At 40.9% G+C, this 21,694-nt stretch overlaps 1 protein-coding gene across 1 annotated transcript in view; it reads right to left on the bottom strand.

Moving 5' to 3' along the window:
- Positions 1-21,694, bottom strand: part of si:ch211-186j3.6 (neural-cadherin) — a gene marked incomplete at its 5' end in the record, with an annotated part of 159,585 nt that overhangs the window by 102,319 nt on the left and 35,572 nt on the right. The window contains 3 exons of the mRNA XM_038270850.1: positions 1,134-1,398; positions 9,520-9,686; positions 17,626-17,806. Of these exons, the coding sequence (XP_038126778.1) occupies positions 1,134-1,398; positions 9,520-9,686; positions 17,626-17,806 (613 nt within the window). The remainder of the gene's footprint in view (positions 1-1,133; positions 1,399-9,519; positions 9,687-17,625; positions 17,807-21,694) is intronic.

Below are 21,694 nucleotides of genomic sequence, written 5' to 3'. Positions count from 1 at the left end.
ATACAGTGAAATACAATGTAACCTAATGAAATACAGTGTGAAACAGTGTGATGTAGTGCTGTACAGTGTAATGCAGTATACACCGTGATACAGTGTGACCCACAGTGTAATACAGCGTGAAAAAGTATGACTCAGTATGCAACAGTGTGACACTGTGTGCCACAGTGTGACAAAGTGTGACAGTGTCACACAGTGTGGCAGTATGACAGTGTGATGCAGTGTGATACACTGTGATACAGTGTGACCCACATTGTAATACAGTGTGACAAATTATGACACAGTGTGCAACAGTGTGACACTGTGTGCCACAGTCTGAAGTATTGTGACACAGTGTGACACTGTGGCTGTATAACGGTGTGATGCAGTGTGACATAATTTGACACATTTTGTGGCAGTGTGACAGTGTGAGACAGTGTGACAAAGTGTGCAACAGTGTGATATAGTGACACAGTATGACACTATGTCTCACTGTGTGCCACAGTGTGAGACAGTGTGACGATGTGTGCCAGTGTGTCAGAGTGTAACAGTGTCATGCAGTGTTACATAATGTGACACAGTGTTACACATTGTGCAACAGTGTGACAAAGTGTGACACAGTGTGAAACTATGTCTCACTGTGTCTAACTGTGTGCCATAGTATGAGAAAGTGTGATGGTGTGTGCCAGAGTATGTCAAGGTGTGCCAGTGTCATGCAGTGATGCGGTTTTACCTGATGTGACACAGTGTTACACATTGTGCAACAGTGTGACACAGAGTGACAGAGAGTGACAATGTAACACAGTGTGATACAAAGTGACCTAGCGTGACAGAGTCTGGTACAGCGTGACACATTGTGACGCAGTGTGATGGGTGGATGACCTTTCTTACCAGGTCTGTAGGCGCAACCAGAATAGAAAACATCCTGATAAGGAGCTTAGATTAGAACGTGTTGGCAGAGATGCACTGTGATGGAACAGATCCACGTGTTTCTGGTGACAACAGCTAAAAAAATTCCCCAAGTTGACTGAGAGAAATTTTCATTTTGTTTTTATAAATGAATCAAAACTAAATCTCTCATGGCCTTTGATCCAAACACCTGTGGTGTGGAAGCATCAGGGCAGACACCCAGCCAGCTGCATGCAGTTCCCACCCACCTTGGAAGCTCTTGTTGATTTCAGAGGGGAAGGAGTTTCCCAACATCACGGCAGTGGAGTTGATGATGATTTCTCGGCTTCTGCCCTGTGATCCCGTCACCTCCCGTTTCCCTCCACCACCGTCCAGCCGTAACGTCATCATGTTGTCATGTCTGTCCAAAAAGACCTCGTGCCACTCCCCATTGTCAAGGCGATAGCTGGGCAGGGTTAAGTTGTATTGTCCGTCACCAAGGTTGTAGAAAACACAAAGAAGGCCTTGAAAGATCTGGAGATGGAAAAAAAAACATAAATATGGAGATGGAGAAAACAGCCACCTCACAAGAAAGACGGATAAAACTGAAGTAAGTGACTCATGGCGCATTCAAACATGTTTTCACTGATTTACATGCAAAGTCTATGGTGGACACGTGAGGTTTAAAGATATCTAAAAATTACTTTTTCCCACTTATCACAGCAAATAAAAGCAAGCCATTCTCTGGACTCCATCTGTCTTTGGAGACAAGAGACCAAAGGAAAAATACGGAACCATTTTGCATTAGAGATATCTACAAAATTCAATTCAGTTTATTTCTATAGCGCCAATTCACAACACATGTCATCTCAAGGCACTTTACAGTTCACCAGAGCATCCAGTAAGATTGATTCAAACTTTTCCATCTAAGGAAAACCAGTTGATTGCATTGACTCGTTGACTTGAAGACAATCCCTCACACTAAGCATGCTTGTAGTGACAGTGGAGAGGAAAAACTCCCTTTGAACAGGAAGAAATCTCCATCAGAACCAGACTAAGTGTTAGCGGCCATAAGTGTACTTCTGCTTTTTAGAAACAGGGCTACACTGAAAAACATTCTACATATTTCTAACTTCATTTGAAGTAAATGTTGAGTGGCTAAGAGTTATTAGGGACCGAGGCTCAGTGGCACACATCAAAAAGACATAAAGCCCCCCTTGGTCTGAGAAGGATTACAGTAGATCGATGAGGTCATTTAGGCATTTTGTTTACATCTCTAGGAACTTGTTGCTCTTATTAAAGATATGCAATATACATACAGACTCCAATGTAAGGACAAAATATGCCACTGAAAGATGTGAAGATTAGTATAGTGGATAAGGGAATTAGAGAGAGAAATGAATGAACACATTTATTCAAACAAACTACACCCAGAACCTGATATAAAAACAGATCCACTTTTTCTTGCTTTATTTTAATGCTAACGCCTTCGTCTCATTCATTCAGCAGGGAGGGCTGGGAGTCCAGGAGGGGCGAGGAGAGAGTAGGATAGAGAGGGAATATGTCCGAAGGCTGTTTTGAGAAAGGGTGGTGGGTTGGTATTCCTCATTTCAATTTCAAACTGATCCTCCAAGTGTCCCACTGAGCATAATTTCCTCCCCTCCATCTTCGTCTGCCGCTGCTACCACGTAAACAGAGAGCAGAGACGAGAGGGGCGGGGAACTGAGACAAAGGAGGAAAGATATGAAGGAGATGTGGGAGGTTACCATTAACTTCACCACTTCTGCTCAGCATTATAAAGAGAAATCAGGTTTCTGAAGGAAGACCTTCAGAAGCAGAGATATTTAGCCTAATTTCGTAACCAAATAATGTCCATATCTTTGCTGTTTTTCTGCCTCCTAATTCATTTGTTAACAATTCCCCACTTTGTCTTTCAGCAAAGTAGTGTTAGACGGCTCCAAAGTTGTTTGGCATTGGATCGAGGCTCATTCCAAGGCTCTATTATGAGCTAATAATTACGTTCACATTCCACCAGGGCAGAGCTTTGTAACAAGGCTTGCTCACAGCCACCTGATTTAACCTCAATTAAAGCCGAACGGTGCGATTTGACTCCCGCTTTGCTCCCTTGGTGGCAAGTAAGGGAAGGTAGTGAATGTTTTGACAAGTTTCTACAGGAGCAGCTCCAACTATGTCTGTGGGAAGGTGTGCAGCCGTTTTTTGCACTCAGCAGTTACACAGAAGGGAAGAGAGTAATCCCTCAGGGCCCAACTGACACCTGCTGATGTTTATCTATTTATAGAAATAGCCAAAACACAGTCACACGGTCTTTCATCCATACGTCTTTCAAATGGGGCTTTAACATTTCTAAAACATGTTTCAAAAATTATTTTTTACAAATACAATTTGTTTTATAGATGTGTAAACAAATCAAATGAGATTTAAAATTCCACCTGACATGTCCGACCCTGCCGGAGCAATGCAACAGCAGGTGTTCATTTTTAGCCACGCCCCCTAATGGCATCAATGACATAAATGGAAACTATAGGCTCAGACCTTTCCAAAGAGGGGTTGGAGGTAATTGTGCGACCATTTCAGGTGATGTAACTGGAATGCATTACATAAGCTTGCTCTATTATTCTTTATTCAGTTGGGTGATATTATTGGTAAATGTCAATAAAATAACAGCCAAATCTTAGCCTCATGCAGAAGGTCTCAAATAATCTAAATCAGCATATTTGTCTGACCAGATTACCTTTTATGAGTGAAAAATACATTTTTGCACATTTGGCATTGTGTCACACTGCCCACTAAAACCTTTGTGGAAAAAACATGCTTTATCTTATTCAGTCCAACTTTACTTGACTTATAGTCAAGATGTGGATCTATAGAGTCTGAGTGTTCATCTAGAGTTCCAGATGGGGTTTCTTAGACTTAGACAGATTTTATTTGTCATTTTGCTTACACAAGTGTAAAACAAAAAGAAATTTGTTTGAAACAGCTGTCTGGACAATTTTATCTTTTTCATGGTGGTTTGCAGCGTTTTCTTGGAGAAAAATTTCGTTAAAGCTCAATATATATATATTTTTTTGTTTAATCACCTATAAATCAGACTTAGTGACATTTTAAACAGTGATTTCATCTGAAAAATATTCCTCAATGCCTTTCTGTCACACAGAAACATACAACAATATTCATGTGCTTGTGTTTTCAATAAACCTTGTTAAACTTTTTATCCTGCCTCCGTGTGTGTTCTGCATATTGGGCTTACTCTGTAACCCATCATGACAAAGTATACTTTAGTAAACTTAAAAATGTCCCAATTTAGTTCGAAGAAGTATTACTTTAGTAATAATTCAAGTACACTAAAAGTACATTGTTCGGTATACTTTCTAAGCTTATACTTATACTTAAGTATTCTTAATAGAATTTACTTCAAGTATACTACAATTTGCTAATGCTGGGATTTTAAGGCCTAATTTAAAGATGTCTATAACTTTAATTCCTTCCAACCAGCAAATGTTGCAAACACGCTCGTCTATTTGTGTTCTGTAATGTCTGCCAGCCAGCTGTAGTTCCAGTCACCAAGAAGTAATTTCTCAGCTCCATCATGGAACTGCTAGGATCAACTACAGAGCTCCATCTCCCCTCACCTCAACCTGCTATAGTTAGCATCACAGTGACGTCACACATCAGAGTGCGAGCCTAGTGATGATTTCTGCCATCTTAGGAGGGGTAAACAATCTTAGAAGGCGTCCGCTGGCCTGTGTCTGCCAGGAGGTAGGACCAAAAAACAGTCCTTCTAGGGCTAAATTTAAACCGCTTTTTAAAAGCAATCCTTAAACCTCTACAGAGCATTCACACTCTATCTTTTGTTTACAATATTTTCTTGGATTTTGATTAAATAAAGATAGTCTCTGCTTCCTCCTTTGCCGAAAAAGTGGTCAAGTCAGGAAACTTTCCCATCTCCTGATTTTCAGACTTAATAATTCAATGACAATGCCCAGAGATGGGGGATCTGGAGTCAATAAGTCATCTCTATGTCATTTATTTGTTCTGCCCAGCTACTGAAGCCGGTGAGTCAAATCTGCACAATCAATTAACCAGTGTTTAGATTGGACGATACTGAAATCTCGTTTGAGAATGTTAAAGCACAGCTCCAGTTTAGGACATTTGATTTCCCTAACTATTCCACGAAGTTCAACTGACCTGCAGAGTGGGGCACTGACAAGTTTGGTCAAGTATTTCATTCTTACATGCAGAAAGCCTTGTAAAAATAAATGAGCTCAGCAGTGTGACCTTTACCAAGCAGCAAAATGACAGAGCAGCATTTTAATGCCTTATCCTAATCAGAGAATGTTGGGTTACACGCTGTCCCTGTGACTTTGAAGAAATCTAAATGGCACTACCTGGGTAAGACAGAATAGGATGCTCCCAACCTTTCCTCAAAGGAGATGACAATTTATTAAATCTTCTTAACTGAGGCACTGGAAGTGATAACGGGAGAAAACCTACAGCTCACATTTACATTTCAGACAGTTTTACAATATGATGGCAAGTCTGATTTTACACCTAGCATGGACATGGTGAACATTATGATGGGATACCAAGCCCATGATAAATGGGGGAATAAACAAACCAGTATGAGGTGTCTATGTACCTTCATCACATTATTAATACATAATACTGATATTTTTTAAAGATCCACTTCTGGATGAAGCGGGAGACGACGAACACCAGTTAACTATTAGTAACTATCTTAGCACATCAGATATCCTGTTTCAGTGTGACAGAAAAGCAGAAGTAATCTGAATGGGGGCAAAAAGTTTTCTCCCACCGGTAAACAGTGTCTATATCTCCAATATTTAATTTCTATTCAGTTCAGTCTATTTATACATCGTCAATTCACAACCAGTCATCTGAAGGCTCATGGAGCAGCTAGATTCTTATAAATATTACGGTAAAAATAGAGAGATCATAAAGTAGCAGCCATTGAAAATGGCCCTTCCCAATCAAAAGCCAGCCGAATGGCAGCCCACTTCCCTGCAACTCCAAGTGATATTCCATTCAACTTCCAGGCACTGAAGTGACCCCCTCTTGTGTATTTTTTACTCTGACTGCACCCTTTCACTAAATTACAGGGTTGACCAGGAGATGAGACTTCTCTTTAGATCATAATGTACATAGATCATGACAGAAAGAATATTTTAGTTCAAAGATTGATATTTAAAAGGGAATTTTAGGGGACCAGGCAAGGGCCCATCAAGGAAATTGAGGAAATTTTCAATGGCTACTACTGTATCTCTCCTATCCTGGCTTCTCTTCATTGGGTTCCTGTTAAATCCAGAATAGAATTTAAAATCCTCCTTCTCACATTTAAAGCATGATTGTTCCTTATGTTCCAAAAAGAGAACCCCAGTCAGCCTTGCCAGTCTGGTTCTGCTGGAGGTTTCCTCTCCACTGTCGCTACAAGCATGCTTAGTGTGAGGGATTGTTAAAGAGTCAATGAGTTGATGCAATCAACTGGTTTTTGAATCAATTTGACTTGATGATCTGGTGAACTGTAAAGTGCCTTGATATGACATGTGTTGTGAATTGGCGCTATAGAAATAAACTGAATTGAATTGAATTAAAGGAACTTTTAGAGACAATTCATTTAATTAATGTGACATGAAAACTGGCATGTGTTAAGTTCAGGCTATGTTTCGTGTTTGCATATTACAGGCTAGATTTATACAGTAAATCTGCAGAGCTTAAAAAAAAAATCCTCTAATTGAAAGCTTCATTCATGTTTAGTCAAACAGTCAGATGCCCCCCAATAAGTTGAAAGTAAATCTAGGCAAGACTAACTGCCACTAATTCCTGCTTCTGATCAAAAGCTAACTGAGAATGCTGTAACCCTCCCAGCATTATGCTGATACTCCTAGCAGAGACCAAGGCAGAATAACGTGTCTCACTGCAGGGGAGCTATTTCATAAGAGTCACATATCCCCACGCTCTCTGCACCAAGGAATAAATGCACTTTATGTAGTGGATAAACGATGTGAACCTGCTCCCCATGTGGCCGTGCTGAGGACGCAGCGTGACATTTAAGAGGAAGGGTAGAAACGGATTAATCGAAGGAAGAAACAGATGGGTGACAGACGGGAACGGTGGGAGAGGTTGGACTCTAATGGAGGCTGCGATATGGATCCTGTAATCATCATCAGTTAGACACTGAAGTTTGATCAATACATGTATGCACAGTGTGGGGTGGCAAACAGGAGCGGCTTCCGGGAAGCAAGAGAGGCGTCACGTGACCCGAGACAGTAAGTCAAGTGGAGATGCATGAGGAGCAATGAAGGAAGAAGTGTGAACAGAACATCCAGTAGAGGAGTGGGTGTAATGAAGCCCAGAGGAAAAGAAAAACAACAACAAATGTTTTAATGCATTCAGATCTGACGGTGATTTCAACCACTATCCTACTGCTGGAGAGTCTATATCAAAGCATTTTGGTTACCTTGTCTTTCTAGTCAGAAGACCTGCAGCAATAATAATGACTAACAATCATGATGATGTGGAGGAATACATGCAGGCTGTTTAAATACCTCAACCGATGTTAACCGGTTACATAGGTTTAACCCTTTTTAAATCTGAGGACTAGGAACGATTTGCATCCATTAGTGCTCAAAGCTACATCATTTCTTAAAAAGCAGAACTTCTAGAGGTGTGCAGACAGCAAGGCTTTTTTGTTGTTGTTTTTTTTTTAAAATCAAATGAATCTAACAGCTGCCTCCTTCCCAGGATAGCCGTTTCACAAAAATTCACAAAAACACGAGTACTTGAGTTCCTGAGAGAACACAGGAAAGAGCGGACTCTGGGAGATGGGGGGGCACGCAGCAAAAATATTGGTCGATTGGAACAGAAGCGTACTGATGACCTCACCACACGCTCAGCTCGTCTGGAGCTGCATTTCACCTCCTGTTATTCATAGTCTCTAGATAATAATAAATTCTGACTTTTTCATTTAGTGGGGAAAAATAATTAACACAGTTAAAAACTCGGTACTTCCCACACGGCTATGGAGAGAGAGGGCTGCTGCAGACGGGCTAACGTTAGCTCTAGCAGCTGTAGATGGGCTAATATTAGCCCTGGCTGCTGCGGAATGGCTAGCGTTAGCTCTGGCAGCTGCAGTCGGGCTAATGCTAGCCCTGTTTGCTACAGATGGGCTAACGTTAGCCCTGGCTGCTGCAGACCAGCTAAAGTTAGCCCTGGCTGCTGCAGACGGGCTAACGTTAGCCCCTCCATCACTAAATAGAGCGGGGACAATATAGTGGACTTTATAGTGAACTCAGTTGACTGACGTTTCAGACTGATGATCACTACTTTATGTTGGTTACGTAACTCCTCTTCCACTGTGGGGTGCCTGCGCCATCTTTGTTATTAGTAGCCGCAGTCGTGTAGCGACAGCCTATGGCAACAGCAGGCCGCTGTGACAGAAAATCCCATAATGCTTTGCCAAGAGAACTCTCTGCACAAAGCATTTTGGGATTTATCTGCCTCTTCTGAGGCCTTTCTTCTCTTCTCATACACTTCGTAGACACTTTTTCTCTTATGACCCTCGGCCATTTTCAAAGAACCGCGGTGAGAAAGGTGAGCTTCAATGACTGTCTGAAACCATAGCTCACCACAGATATACGCCTCAAAGTGCGCATGCTCAGAAAAGATAGCTAACGGGTTGAGCACATAGGACGGGCTTATGTAAACATGTCTGTAATGATTGACAATTAGGAGGACCACTTATTGAGATGATCGACCCAAAAATAAAAGATCATCCTCTTAGTATCCTTTTTTGCTTTTATTCTGCTTTTATTTTTCTTCTATTTAAATGTTTATTAAATTTGAAGCACTTTTAATTGTCCTTGTCATGAATTGTGCTATAGAAATAAACAAGCCTTGCTTTTAAGTGTCAATACATCAGAAGATTGAGATTGATCTAACATAAATTGAGTTTTTTCCCCCTTCTTTAATCATGATGGAAATAATAAATAAAACCTGTCCAGCAATGGTTATCTTAGCTTTTCCTCCTTGAAAAAGTGCTGCTAAATATAAAGTTAACTACATCGGTGGAAACAAATTCTTTTCAATGTTTTAACCAAGGTAAAATAAGAAGTTAGTACTTAAGTAAATGTGATTATTTCATGTTAGATCCATCCAGTTGTGAGGCTATGGTTCAACCATCTTATTAAAAACTGCCTATAAAACAGATAAATACTTGCCTCTGTGACAGTTTAGCTATAGCGCTCCATGCATATCTTTTCTGTTGCACAGACACATACAGATAAAGAAGGAGCAAGTTTAGCAAACACACAGCAGGAGCTCATCAGATATACACCTGCTATCTTTTTGTCCGCATATATTGCTATGATTTTCCAAGAAGAACCCGGCGCCTGTGTTACATGATCAGATTACTACTGAGAGCTTTGTGGCTCTAAAGCATTGAACTCACCATTCAAAGGGCTTTGATCAAGAACAACGTTACGTGCAGTATAAAGAAAAAAGCTGTCCTCTGTCACATCCAGACTGAAGGAAGAATACGTCTGTCCTTTAGTGAAAATTGCTAATTATATTTTAATCTGAAGGCAAACATCCCTATATGTGGTTGCACAGCCAACTCACCTCTAGTCGCAGGTATTCACTCTGGTCCCTCGACACCAAACTGATGATGATGCTGCTGTGTTTACGAGTTCGAACGAGGACTTGGATCCATGTTCTGCGGGCAGGCAGGGAAGACGGCAGCTTGTAATGCACATGACTGTGGCCGTCGAAGGAAAACTCTGGAACCTCTGGAATACAAATTAGCTCATATTAAACAAATGCTGAAGGCAAGGCAAGTTTACTCAGATAGCACATTTAAAAAGCGAGATAATTCAAAAACTGTCAGTGAAAAAGTAAAAGAAACAAAACAGGGAACGATGCTGCAGTGGAAAAAAGGTAATTAAATATTTACTGAGCATGAATAAATGAAGATTATAAAAATGAGTAATTAAAATGATTGACAAGAAAGTAAGACTACATAGTTAAATAGCACATTTAACAGCCATTATCTTGTTAATTTGGATTTAACCTCTTGTTGAACCCTCACCTTAAAGTGGTGGAGGGGTTTCAGTGCCTGAATGATCCCACAGGATATGTTGTCAGGAATTAAAGCCCCTTGTAGGGTTTCCCACTGCACACAGCCCTTTGTCTGAGTCTGCTGTGGTCAAACTCAGACCTGTGTTAAAAAAGCCCCTAAAATACAGTAAAATCATGGATGTGATGTCACCTGGTACAGCAGAGCAGGAACCAGACCTCAGGTTGGCTTTTTGTTGACAAGCACCTTGTGTTCAAGTTCCTTCTCATTGGACACAGCCCAGCCAAAAGGAGCAGTGGTGTCAAGTACACACATTTTTTAATTAATTAAAAGTATAGATACTGCAGTTTAAAAACATTCTGGTAAAAGTTGAAGTATCAACCTGACCTAGAAGTGAAAAAGTATGTGTTCCAGCTGCCACTATATGAATTGAAAGCTCAATTTTTTGACTATTTCTAAAAATTATTTGAGCTAGGACCAAGGATGAGGGAGGTCTTGTTGCTCTCCGTCTCCATCTCAATATATGCTCTCGCCTGTGTCCGAACTTTAAGACATTTCAAAATCTTTTTCTGCCATTGTAGCATAGAATAGATGATTCCCATTTGCAGTTTCAAGAACACCCACTGGCTTCTGATGATTTCCTTTAGCTAACCAATGAGTGTTTGCGTTATATGACTCATCCAATGACACTAGTTTTCAATAGATGTGGATGGAGCCAATGAATGGCGCACATGACGGGAAATAGACATTTATGTTTATAAATAATTAGAAACATAAAGCCGAAGCCAAGAGTAGCGAAAAAATTTGTTTTGAAAATGTAAGGAATAGAAAGTACAGATACTTGTGTGAAAATGTAATGAGTAGAAGTCAGAAGTAGGAAGAAAAATAATTAATGGAGTAAAGTATAGATACCTAAAAAGGGTACTTAAGTGCAGTAACAAAGTATTTGTACTTCGTTACTTGACACCACTGAAAAGGAGTGATCCCCCAGTGGGCCCACCACCTGCATGGGGAACCATGAGGGACAGGTGCAAAAGGATATGGCAGCAGTCTGAAGCAGAGGCCTTTTCCACCGGATCCATAGGTACTATGCTTAAACCGGCTCTGGGGACGTGGAATGTCACCTTGCTGGGGGAGAAGGAGTCTAATGGGGACATGGAGTGGCACCAGCAAGAACTAGTCGGGCTCGCTTCCACACAAAGCCTGGGCTCTGGAGCCCAGCTCCTTCAGAAAGGTTTGACTTCTCTACTCTGGAGAGGCCTGTGTGGAGAGGCGGAGGGTGGATCGGTCAGTTTGTCTTAGCTCATCCACCTTAAACAGGTGGACAACATCATCACATCCCTTCACCATTGGGTAGGGGGAGGCCTCTGACTGGTGTTATATAGCAACACATTCTCATTCCCAACTCGTCACATATTGATGCTTGTTCACTGGAAAAAACTATCAAGAAAAAAGTAAACATTTCTTAAATTAAGTGTATTTACTCTTGATTTGAATAGGTAAATGAGACAATTTGCCAATGGAATGGGTGTTTTCACTCTTAAAATAAGATAATTTGATAATATGCACTTGAAATAAGACAATGCAGTTGTGTTTTCTTGTTTTAAGTCTAAATTGCCTTGTTCCATTGGCAAAATGTCTCTTTTATCTCCTTAATTCAAGAACAAATGCACTTTGTTCTTGAATTAAGGAATTATTTAATGACCCGCGACCAAAAAAATAATTGCATTTAGCCTACGAAGTTGCTTTGGTAGCGGTAGAAGTGCCTGGTATTTTATTGGCACATGTGCATCTTCTTGACATTAAAGGAATAGTACACCCAAAACATGATTAGCCTTCATTTTCTACTCACCCCCATGCTGAACAACACTCTGGAGTACTTTTTTGATATCTCAAATGCATCTGGAGATCTGGGAGGCTTCTTGCTGTCCGCTGACATTCAAATAATGGAGGTCTATGGTGCCCCAGGCAGAAAGATCCATAAAAGTCCACAAAAAACGTGGCAATATTCCTCCATACTGCTCGTCCAATGTATTCCAAGTGTCCTGAGTGGGTAGCGTCCATAATTTACTCGAAACAAAGTCATTTAGAATGTTTTTAGAGCGTAAACAGTAGTGTATAGGATTTCCTAAAAGCGCGTTCACGAGTCTACGGAAACCGCAGCAGACCAAACCAGACGAAAGTGCGCATTCAGCTCGGCAAAGAACTCATGCTCTTCCTCAACACTGAAGTCCTCAGACATTTTTCTTTCGTTGTTTCTTTCTTTGCACAGGTAAACAGCACATTTCTTCTTCTACGCTTGCATTATCGGCAGAGCAGACGCTGAATGCGCACTTTCATCTGGTTTGGTCTGCCGCGGTTTCCGTAGACTCGTGAACGCGCTTTTAGGAAATCCTATACACTACTGTTTATGCTCTAAAAACATTCTAAATGACTTCATTTCAAGTAAATTATGGACACTGCCCACTCAGGACACTTGGAATACATTGGACGAGCAGTATGGAGGAATATTGCCACGTTTTTTGTGGACTTTTATGGACCATGGAGAAGGGCTATCCATCAGCCTCAAAGCAATTCTGGCATCTCTCGTTAACAAGACACAGAGATATTGGAATCGCTTCTCTTGAGACAGAGACACACTCTACCCATTTATACGTGGGATTTGTAAAGGCTGTTAAATTAAGGCTATCCTCTTTTGTGCAATAATCTCTTGTTGATTGGAAAGTATTGCAATTAAGAAATGAACAATTATGACAGTGATTATGAAACCAGCAAAAATTACGGATAGGAATAAATCTCCAAAGAAAGACTCTGACTCCTGAAGTTGAATCACTGCCGAAGAGTCTGAACCTGATGAGCCAGAAAACAAAAGCTTCCTTTGCTTTTGCCTCTGTCCAAATAAAAGCCAGATAAACAACACGTCTCTCTTCCAAAGAGCCTCTTACTGGTTGCCAAAACTCAGTCATGTGACCTGCTTGGGTGAATAACAAAACAAGTCATCCCATGAATAGCAGGAGTGATTAATTGATGTTTATCATTCATCTATTCATCTTTTTGCTCATTAAATCATTGGATGTTTGACGCTTGCCACCGGTGGCTCAAGAAGCTGTTCACATTGATAATAAAGAGTCCTTATTGGCTAACGTCTAGAAACTGAACAAGGCTGTATGAATATAGGGTTTGGATTCGGGTGATATTTCTATGACAACAATGTGCTTTCTATACTGTTACTGGTTCTACGGCGTGTGAGAAAAGTCCTGTCAATTAGTGTCAGTCTGAGGCAGAGGAGGAGGACGGAGACGCCTGGAACAGTGTGCTGCGGTCAGCAGAAAGCGTTGGTACACTCCTCAAAATGGGACATGTGGGGTGACTGGCCAGGATCATTAAAAAGCTCAGCTCATTGCAACGGGCCTCTCCAACTGCTGCCGTCAAGCCAACGCCTCCACAGCCATGCGGCTAGAATGGGCAAGCTCACAAGTCCAGAAGGGTCCTAAATATGGGAGCTGCCAGGATGCCGCCTGGTTCTCTGAGAGCAACACAGCAGCAGCAGGTAGGGAGAAGCTACTGGCCGCTGATCTGCTCAGTGGAAGCCATGGGGGAAGAAAATGGAGGCCATGATGTCAAAAAGGGAACTGAATAGATTTCAATCTTCTGGTATAAAAAAAAAACAATAAAAAAAGACAGTTGATAGCATTTTTCAAGTATATTATACAGTAAAATACACAAACATTACTCTTGTTTAATTTAAATGAGATTGTAGTTTATATCATTGTCGTATGTAATTCACTTTTTGCTTATCAATAGGATGGAAAATGGGTCACTCCTCACAAACGTTCCCCATCGTTTTTAATAAAAGAGACACCAATGTATGCTTTGGACCAAGAGTTACTGAATGTTTGAAACGTAGTTAGTAATAGTTTGTATTTTCCTGTAATTTAGAACCAATTCAGGAAAAATACAAACACACACACAATCATTCACACCAAACATTCAGAAGCACAAAGCTCTAAAATAAAGATCTAGTTAGACTTCACACAATATAAAGCTTATCACACACGTGAAGACATGGTTAAAAAAGGATTCAAATGTTTAGAAAATGTTGAGAAACCTACATAAACAGAGTTCATAGAGCAGATGGTGGACTGTACCAATCAAAAGGTAAATAATGGTAAATAAAAATTTTCTAAATTCTGTTTGATTTCTGGGAAAACAGCAAACATTTAAACTAAAACTGGGGTCTAAAACTACACAAGAAGTTAATCTCAATCATTTATGATTTTTTGATAATCAGGATAATTCTAACTAATACACTAAATATACATATTAACCCGTGAAATTGTCATCTCGAGGCTGAGTGACTCAAAACTGATGTTGGTTCTGAAACAGTATCGAAGATTAAACCTGCAAAAACTGATATAGACAAGATCAATTGGTTGGAGATCAGTAGATATAGTCTTTTACTTACAATAATTGATTGACTCAGACATTGCAAAGGATATGTCATTTTAGTGGTAAGAAAATTAGTGGTGCACCGATACCGATTCCAGTATAGGGCGGGGCCCTGATACTAAAATGGCGGTATCGGCGTGTGCCGACAAATAGGGCACCAATACCATTTTGAGAGCCAAATGTTTATTCAACTATTGTCACCCATTCCAGGTAGGCAATAAAAAGTTCTGATGGATTCACTTTAGTCATAGTCTTTAATCTTTTTCCTGATTCACAAAGGTAGGCAGCAGCTTTTACAAAGCCATGATGGCAATTATTTTACATCCAAATAGTCTGCAGTTCTTCATATATACACACATTCATTTCAAACATATGGTTTCCCCCCCGGGTACAACAGACCTGCACCGTGCCCCATACACACACTTAAGGCAGCAACCTCTCATCAACTTTTCACTAACTAACATTAATTTCTTAAAACACAAAACAGAACAGTATTAGTATTAGTATTATTTATTTTCAATTTCCAATACTTTCAATCTTGTAGCCTCGAACATCGGTTGTGCTTTCTGTTTTTCATGGGACTTCAGCATACAGTGCACCTCGCCACTGTGTCATTATTCCTCACCATGGCCGGTTCTAGACAGGGGCCAACGGGGGCCAGAAATTCTAATGATGATATGCGCTGGAACAGACGTGGTTACTGATAGGTCCTTTTGAAATACTTCATTCTTTTTTATTATTTTTTTTTATTTTATTTATTTATTTTTACAAATTCTGATTTACTAATTATTCAAAAACAGTAAGGCAATAGCTTCAGTGGTACTGAGAAAGGATCCCAGTTTTCATCTGCTAAATGTTTTAGTTTTTTCCATAAACAATAAAAAAAATCCTCTAATTTTTACAGATAATTTTAACAGTTTTTCTTGAGTTCAAATTAAAAATTTATAGAAAACAGTAGTTTTAACTTAAATTAAGTCAAACATATGTAAAATTCCCAAATTATAAATGTATATTGACCTCATAAGAAATAGAATTTTTATTGAACATAATTAAAAAGAATTTTCACTTCATGCAGCTCTCTTTATATATTTGAATCTCTTGCCCTGATTATTTATTTCATGCTTTTCCGTGCCCCCATGAAAACACGCTGGCCCCCTGGTCTAGATCCGCCACTGTTCCTCACCTTCACTAGATGTGGATATACTTTAGTAAATTCTGTTGTAAAATTAGTCCTATATTTTTGTTTTTTACTTGAGGAATCAACCCCAGCCGTTTCACAGGATGCACAGCTTTGAGTGGTAACTAGGTGACTGCCAGAGAGTAACGGGAAACTTATTGGGCTGATCCAATCAGCTCTCTGACAACCAGTCGCCTAGAACGCTGGTTGAACAGAGCATCACTTTGGACAGATACGCTGCACAGGTTTCACAAGTAACCTCCTCCTGACACTCCTCTCTCTCTTATTGTCTGCGCAATCGAAGTAGTTCTAATCCTCACATGATGCACGGATTATTGCCTGCCCGCTCTCACTTGCCTTAAAAAACACCACCTCACAGAGTGTAAAATCCGGGATAGTTTATCCGACTCGCGGGCATCAGTTAACAACTATCTATATCAATGAGTCTCCTGGATCTTCCGGGAGACTTGGGATGTCTGGTATCGGAATCAGTCAATACTGCACAGCCGGGTATCGGATATCTGTATAGGGGCCAAAAAGGGCATGGGCGCAACACTAAACAGAATGTAAATGAGAGGTAAGAGAAAGCTAAGGGTAAACCGAGAGGCCTGAATATTGAAATGGCTCAACTGGAAAATGAACGTAGAGTTTTAGCATGCAAGGATAAGCCAGATATTGAATTTTCCTTCTGAAATACAGTAGTCCCAGTTTCAAAGTCCCCCTTCAGGTCGACTAGCCGAATGGCCCTCAGCTTCCAGCCAACTTCCAGCCGGTGGAGTAGCCCCCCCTTTCTGCTGGGAGCCTCCATGTTTACTTTAACTACTTCAATTTATTGGAATAAAGGGTATCTCTGGTATACAGCTTGGCTAAGGGGTGTGGCCTTAATGACATCATCATCTCAGGGATTATATTACCAAGATGGACCTGTTGGTTTCCAGTCAAGGACCAGTCAAGGACCTATCATGGAAACAGAGGACCTTTTATGCCACTACAACTGAAACACTGATTACAATTTAGTTTAGTTTACAATCATTAGATACAATTGAATTGAATCTTTGTTCTTACAGTTAGATCTGTACTGTGTCAAATTGAAACTGAATGTCAGTGATACTGGATTTGGAATAGCAGAAGATGGTATCATCCGCATACAGTCGAATATAAAAGGGAGTTTGTTGATAAAAAATTTATATTATAGGGCACCAAGTTAGGATCCCTGTGGCAAACCAGTACTGTAAAAAAATACATTATATATATATTCAGAAACTAGAGGGTGTTAGCTTTCAAATAATGTAGGGTACATGTAATTTGGGTTTACAGTTCCTAAGTTATTTGCTTTTCCAGTTGGGCATGCAAAATAGGCGAGGATTTCCCAAAATGAGGTGGTTAAATCAAGTGGATATGCCCTTAATTTTAGTAGGTAAATTAGATAAAATTCACTTGAAATAACACAATGCAATTGTGTTTTCTTATTTTAAGTGTAAATTGTCTTGTTCTATTGGCAAAATGTTTCTTTCACCTCCTCAACTCAAGAACAAATGCACTTATTTCAAGAAAAGATTACTTACTTTAATTTTGTCCAGTCCACTTCGATGTCTGCAACTTTACCCGTAGCGCCTCTACTAAGTTCTGAGCAAGGGCGCCGCCTACATGTCTAACCCACAATACAAAAACAATCTAGAAATAAGTCGATATTTATTAAACTAAGTGAATTTACCCTTAATTTGAGTACGTAAATAAGATGATTTGCCAATGGAATAAGATTTTTCACTCTTAAAATAAGATAATTAGATAATATGCACTTGAAATAAGACAATGCAGACTTTTTTTCTTATTTTAAATGTAAATTTTCTTTATCCTGTTGTAAAATGTCTCACTTACCTGCTCAATTCAAGAACAAATGCACTTATTTTAAGAAAATATGACTTATCTAGATTTAGATTTTTTTTTTATAGTGTAGCTGTGATGTTCTGTTACAGGATCCCCGACCGGACAGTTAGAAAAACTGTCCTTGAAAGATCTGGCTTACCTTCCTCACACTGGTGTCCCGTGTATCCGGCCACGCACTGGCAGCTGAAGGAGCCCCACTCACCATGACAGCGACCTCGATGGCCACAGGACGGGTAGCCCATGTTGACACAGCTGCTATCAGTGGTAAGGCAGCCCGGAGAGCTGGACTGCCAGTCAGCTGGGGAGCCCAGATCATACAGCTGAACGGAGGAGATAGAGGTGAGGAAAGGAGGGAGATAATAAGACGGGAGAGGGCGAAGAAAGAGGAACCAGGGAGAGAAGAAGAAGAGGGAAGAGTTCATTACAAAGAAAAGATAGAGGAGGGGAAGATGGTTAAAAAGGCAGCAAAGCTGATGTTTGATGGTGGGAAAAGGAAGAAGCTAGCAGTAACTGAGCAAGGTTATGAACAGGAGACACAAATCCTCAGCAACAACAAAGTGAGGGCGGTTCGAGGAGCAAACAGAACCAAGATCCAAGCAGCTCTGTGGCTTCAGGGGGAGAAGAAGTTCTTTAAAGCAGTAAAGTCAAACAGAGTTAAGGGAAAAACCGAAGAAGGAACTTTAAAGAGTGCCGAAGGACATAGGCTGAGGGTACTCTCCTCATTTCCATCTTCATATTTGCTCTGTTTACGCTTCCACTACGACTCTCTCTGTCTGTCTACTCAGCCAGTGATAAAACTGAACACAGGACCGGTCCTCTGATGGAAACCCTCCATGACCGGCTGCACTGACTGCTGAAAGGAGCTCTGAATACTTAAACATGGCTCCCTGAACTATTATGCATTCTGCACAGCCTTTTGTGCTGCAGACAGGATGCAGAAATTCAAAAGACTTTGAGGTGACTGGATGAAGCTGTCAGGAAGCTACTGACCATTGAAAAGCTGCATTCGATGATCCCCCCTCTTTAATTCAATTCAATTCAGTTTATTTCTATAGCGCCAATTCACAACACATCTCATCTCAGTGCACTTTACAGTTCACCAGATCATCCAATCAGATTGATTCAAAGTTTTCTGGAAAACCAGTTGATTGCATCCACTCATTGACTCAAATACAATCCCTCACACTAAGCATGCTTGTAGCGACAGTGGAGAGGAAAAACTCTGTTTTAACAGGAAGAAACTTCCAGCAGATCCAGGCTCAGTGTGAGCGGCCATCTGCTGAGGCCGACTGGAGTTCAAGGAAACATAAACAGAAACAGTCTCCAGTAAAGCATATCCAATTAAACTTTCTCTTAATTAAAACCCTATAATTGGTTGAACAGTATGTAATAATTTCATATTTAAAGTACTTTCAAAAGTTTATATTTGGGCAAAAATGGCCGGTCCCAGAGTTAGTGATCGCAATGTTATTTTACTGATTAAAGCTGAAGTCTGTAAGTTTTTAAAAATCACTTTTTTGTCATATTGGCTAAAACTGTCCCTATGCCCAGACAGCAGTACATGTGATATGTAACCTGTGAAAAAAACTGCTTCAATTGGTCCTGCATACTGCCTGTATTTCAATCTGGAAAGAATAATTCGGGACGAGTCAAAACAACCAATCACAACCAGAGGAGCGTCTGATGGAGTGTCAATCACAACCCCCCCCCCCCCCCCCCCCCCCCCCCCCCCCCCCCCCCCCCCGCCTCAGCTTAACCTGCCGCAGCGCCCGGCTGCCGCAGTCAGGAGGACGCGCGTGGAAGTCATGGCGGAGCGACAGCCACCAGCGAAAGAGAAACTGCCCTTACTGCCCCTGCCGACAACTGCTTACACGGCAAACTTCGGTATAACCAGCATCTTATATCTAGCTGCTTGGAGGTGAGTGTTATCGCTCTTACTGGTTCACACTCCATGCCGCGTACGCTGCTTGGACGCTTCTGGTCGCAATGCGAGAGGGGTGGAGCTTGGAGGTGGGGCATGAGTGAAGCAGAGAGGGTGGGGGAGTGGCGTGAAACCTGTTTTTCTTCAAATTTTCAGTCGAAGTCTGCTCTCTTCTCAATGTTACAGACTGCAGCTTTAATGCTAAATTCATTAAATCACAGATGAGATGATGATCCATTGATCATTCCTTGCCAATCAGACTTCTCCTTTAAAGCTTGTGATTCAGATGAAACCTTCTGCAGTTCAGAGAAATATAAACTTTCAGTCGCTCAAGTCTGAGTTTGATCAAATGTCACATTCACATTTCCATGTCACATTGAACATGTGACATGGAAACATGTTTTCAGTGCAGGTCAAACTCTCCTTTGCTGAGAAATGCTCCAATCCAACCTCCGAGCAGGTTGCTCTCAGAAAGCCATTACCCCAACTGCTGGAAGTGCAAAGTTCTAGTCTAAAAATGGAGAGAGAAATCTGCAAACAGCAGAAATCTAAATGTGAGGCTGAGAGGAGACAGACGATCTGGGAAATGACAGGATGAGGATGGAGAGATTTAAAAGCACACAATGGTGAATGACAGCCTGAGGGGAGAATAGAAGCATAATTATAAAAGACAGGAAAAATAAAAACCGTTTTTTCCCCTTCGCTTAGACTTCTGCCTCAGAGCAGCTCCCCCCTCCCCCGCTGCTTACTGCTCCTGTATTTAAAGGGTTTAATGGAGCTGCTGGTGCTGCAAGGATAAAAAAAAAAAAACAGGTATATGCCAATATCCATGTGAACTACCTTTATCTCTTCACAGAGGCTCGCATCCCTGTTTGAAACCGCTGATGTTGCCATGGCAATTGAAGTGAAACGTTGACACATTGAGTAAAAAATAAAAGCGCTCCAAAGGAAGGAGCATGAAAACCCAGAAACATACAATGCTGACGCCTGTCCATCAATGTTATTAATCATCGCTACGCCTACCCTTCCCTCTCTCTGGAGGTTTATTATCGTTTCGTCCGCCCACATAAATCAGACAGATTTCTCTCATTAGCAGCCAGGGTTTGATCAGACCCTCACTGGATTTCAGGCTGAGCTAAATCATGCTACCTCTCTATACCACAATTATAGGGTTTTCTTTGTGTCCCTCTTGGATTTTTAAAAAAGAATCTAAAAATGTTTAAGTTGGAGCAAATATAACCTGAGATCAAACAAAATATAATGGTTTCATTGATCAAAGTAACTGTGAATAATAGACTGAATGGCCATTAAGGACTCGTAATCACTGACAATAACCTTCACTGAATTAAAGTCATCTTTTCTTATTAAAGGAGCATGGTAGCCTGTCCTAAACCTTCAAATAATAGTGCTAGGCAAAATAAGGGTTTAGAAACGCGGCTGGTGTCGTAGATAAAAGGAGCAAAGCTTTAGTTCAGTAGCTTTTGAAGAGGTTTTCCCCATTCTGGCCATCAGCTGAAATGACACCAGTGTTGTGCACGTACTGGGAGAAGGAAAAGCACCACTGCTGCTCCGACTGCACAGGTGTTTAGTTCAGAGACTTAATGGCCCAATCCCAAACCGGCCCCTAAACATGAACCCTATATGTTCCCTCTGAGTGTCCGCTACATTTAGGGCCGTCCCAAACCCCATAGTAGGTAAGGGGAGTGGAGCGTCCAGCTATAGCGAGTCTCTATCAGAGCTGGCACACTGGAATGTGGCAGCGGGTGTAATGGCGACCTAATGGCTTCCTCCTTATGTAAGTTCTGCTGCATCTTCATCTCACAGACACAAGATCATAAGTTAGGTATATGGAAAACAATTCATTCCAAAATGGAAGGTCCTCTTTGAGATGTTTTTATCTGACTGCATAGATTTGTTTTAAGAAAGGGGGGAATGTCTGATTTTATGTCCCCCTGCGCCACAGAGCTACAGATACGCACATTGGGCGTCAATGTGTTGCCATAGCAACGACTCCTTTACTTTTCCGTTGGAGGAAAGGAGGCGTCCCATTCTCTTCAATAAAGGCTCCTTCCACAGTTGCATGTAGACTTCATTGGGAGTGACACTGATATTTAAGTCTCAGTGGTTAGGGGACGGTTTGGGATTCAGTAGACGTCTCGGAGGTAGGATAGTTATATAAAAAAAAAAACTATTCTGAGCAGATGATAGAGTTTTATGCTCATACTTTGTTCTAATATTTTTAGATGTTTTAGCCATTTAATGAGGTCAGACAGAACCAGGCCCGGAC

This window comes from Cyprinodon tularosa, unplaced genomic scaffold (assembly GCF_016077235.1).
Source record: "Cyprinodon tularosa strain WSP-4 unplaced genomic scaffold, ASM1607723v1 ctg78, whole genome shotgun sequence".
Classification (NCBI taxonomy): domain Eukaryota; kingdom Metazoa; phylum Chordata; class Actinopteri; order Cyprinodontiformes; family Cyprinodontidae; genus Cyprinodon; species Cyprinodon tularosa.
This window is presented reverse-complemented; position numbering and strand designations above follow the sequence as displayed.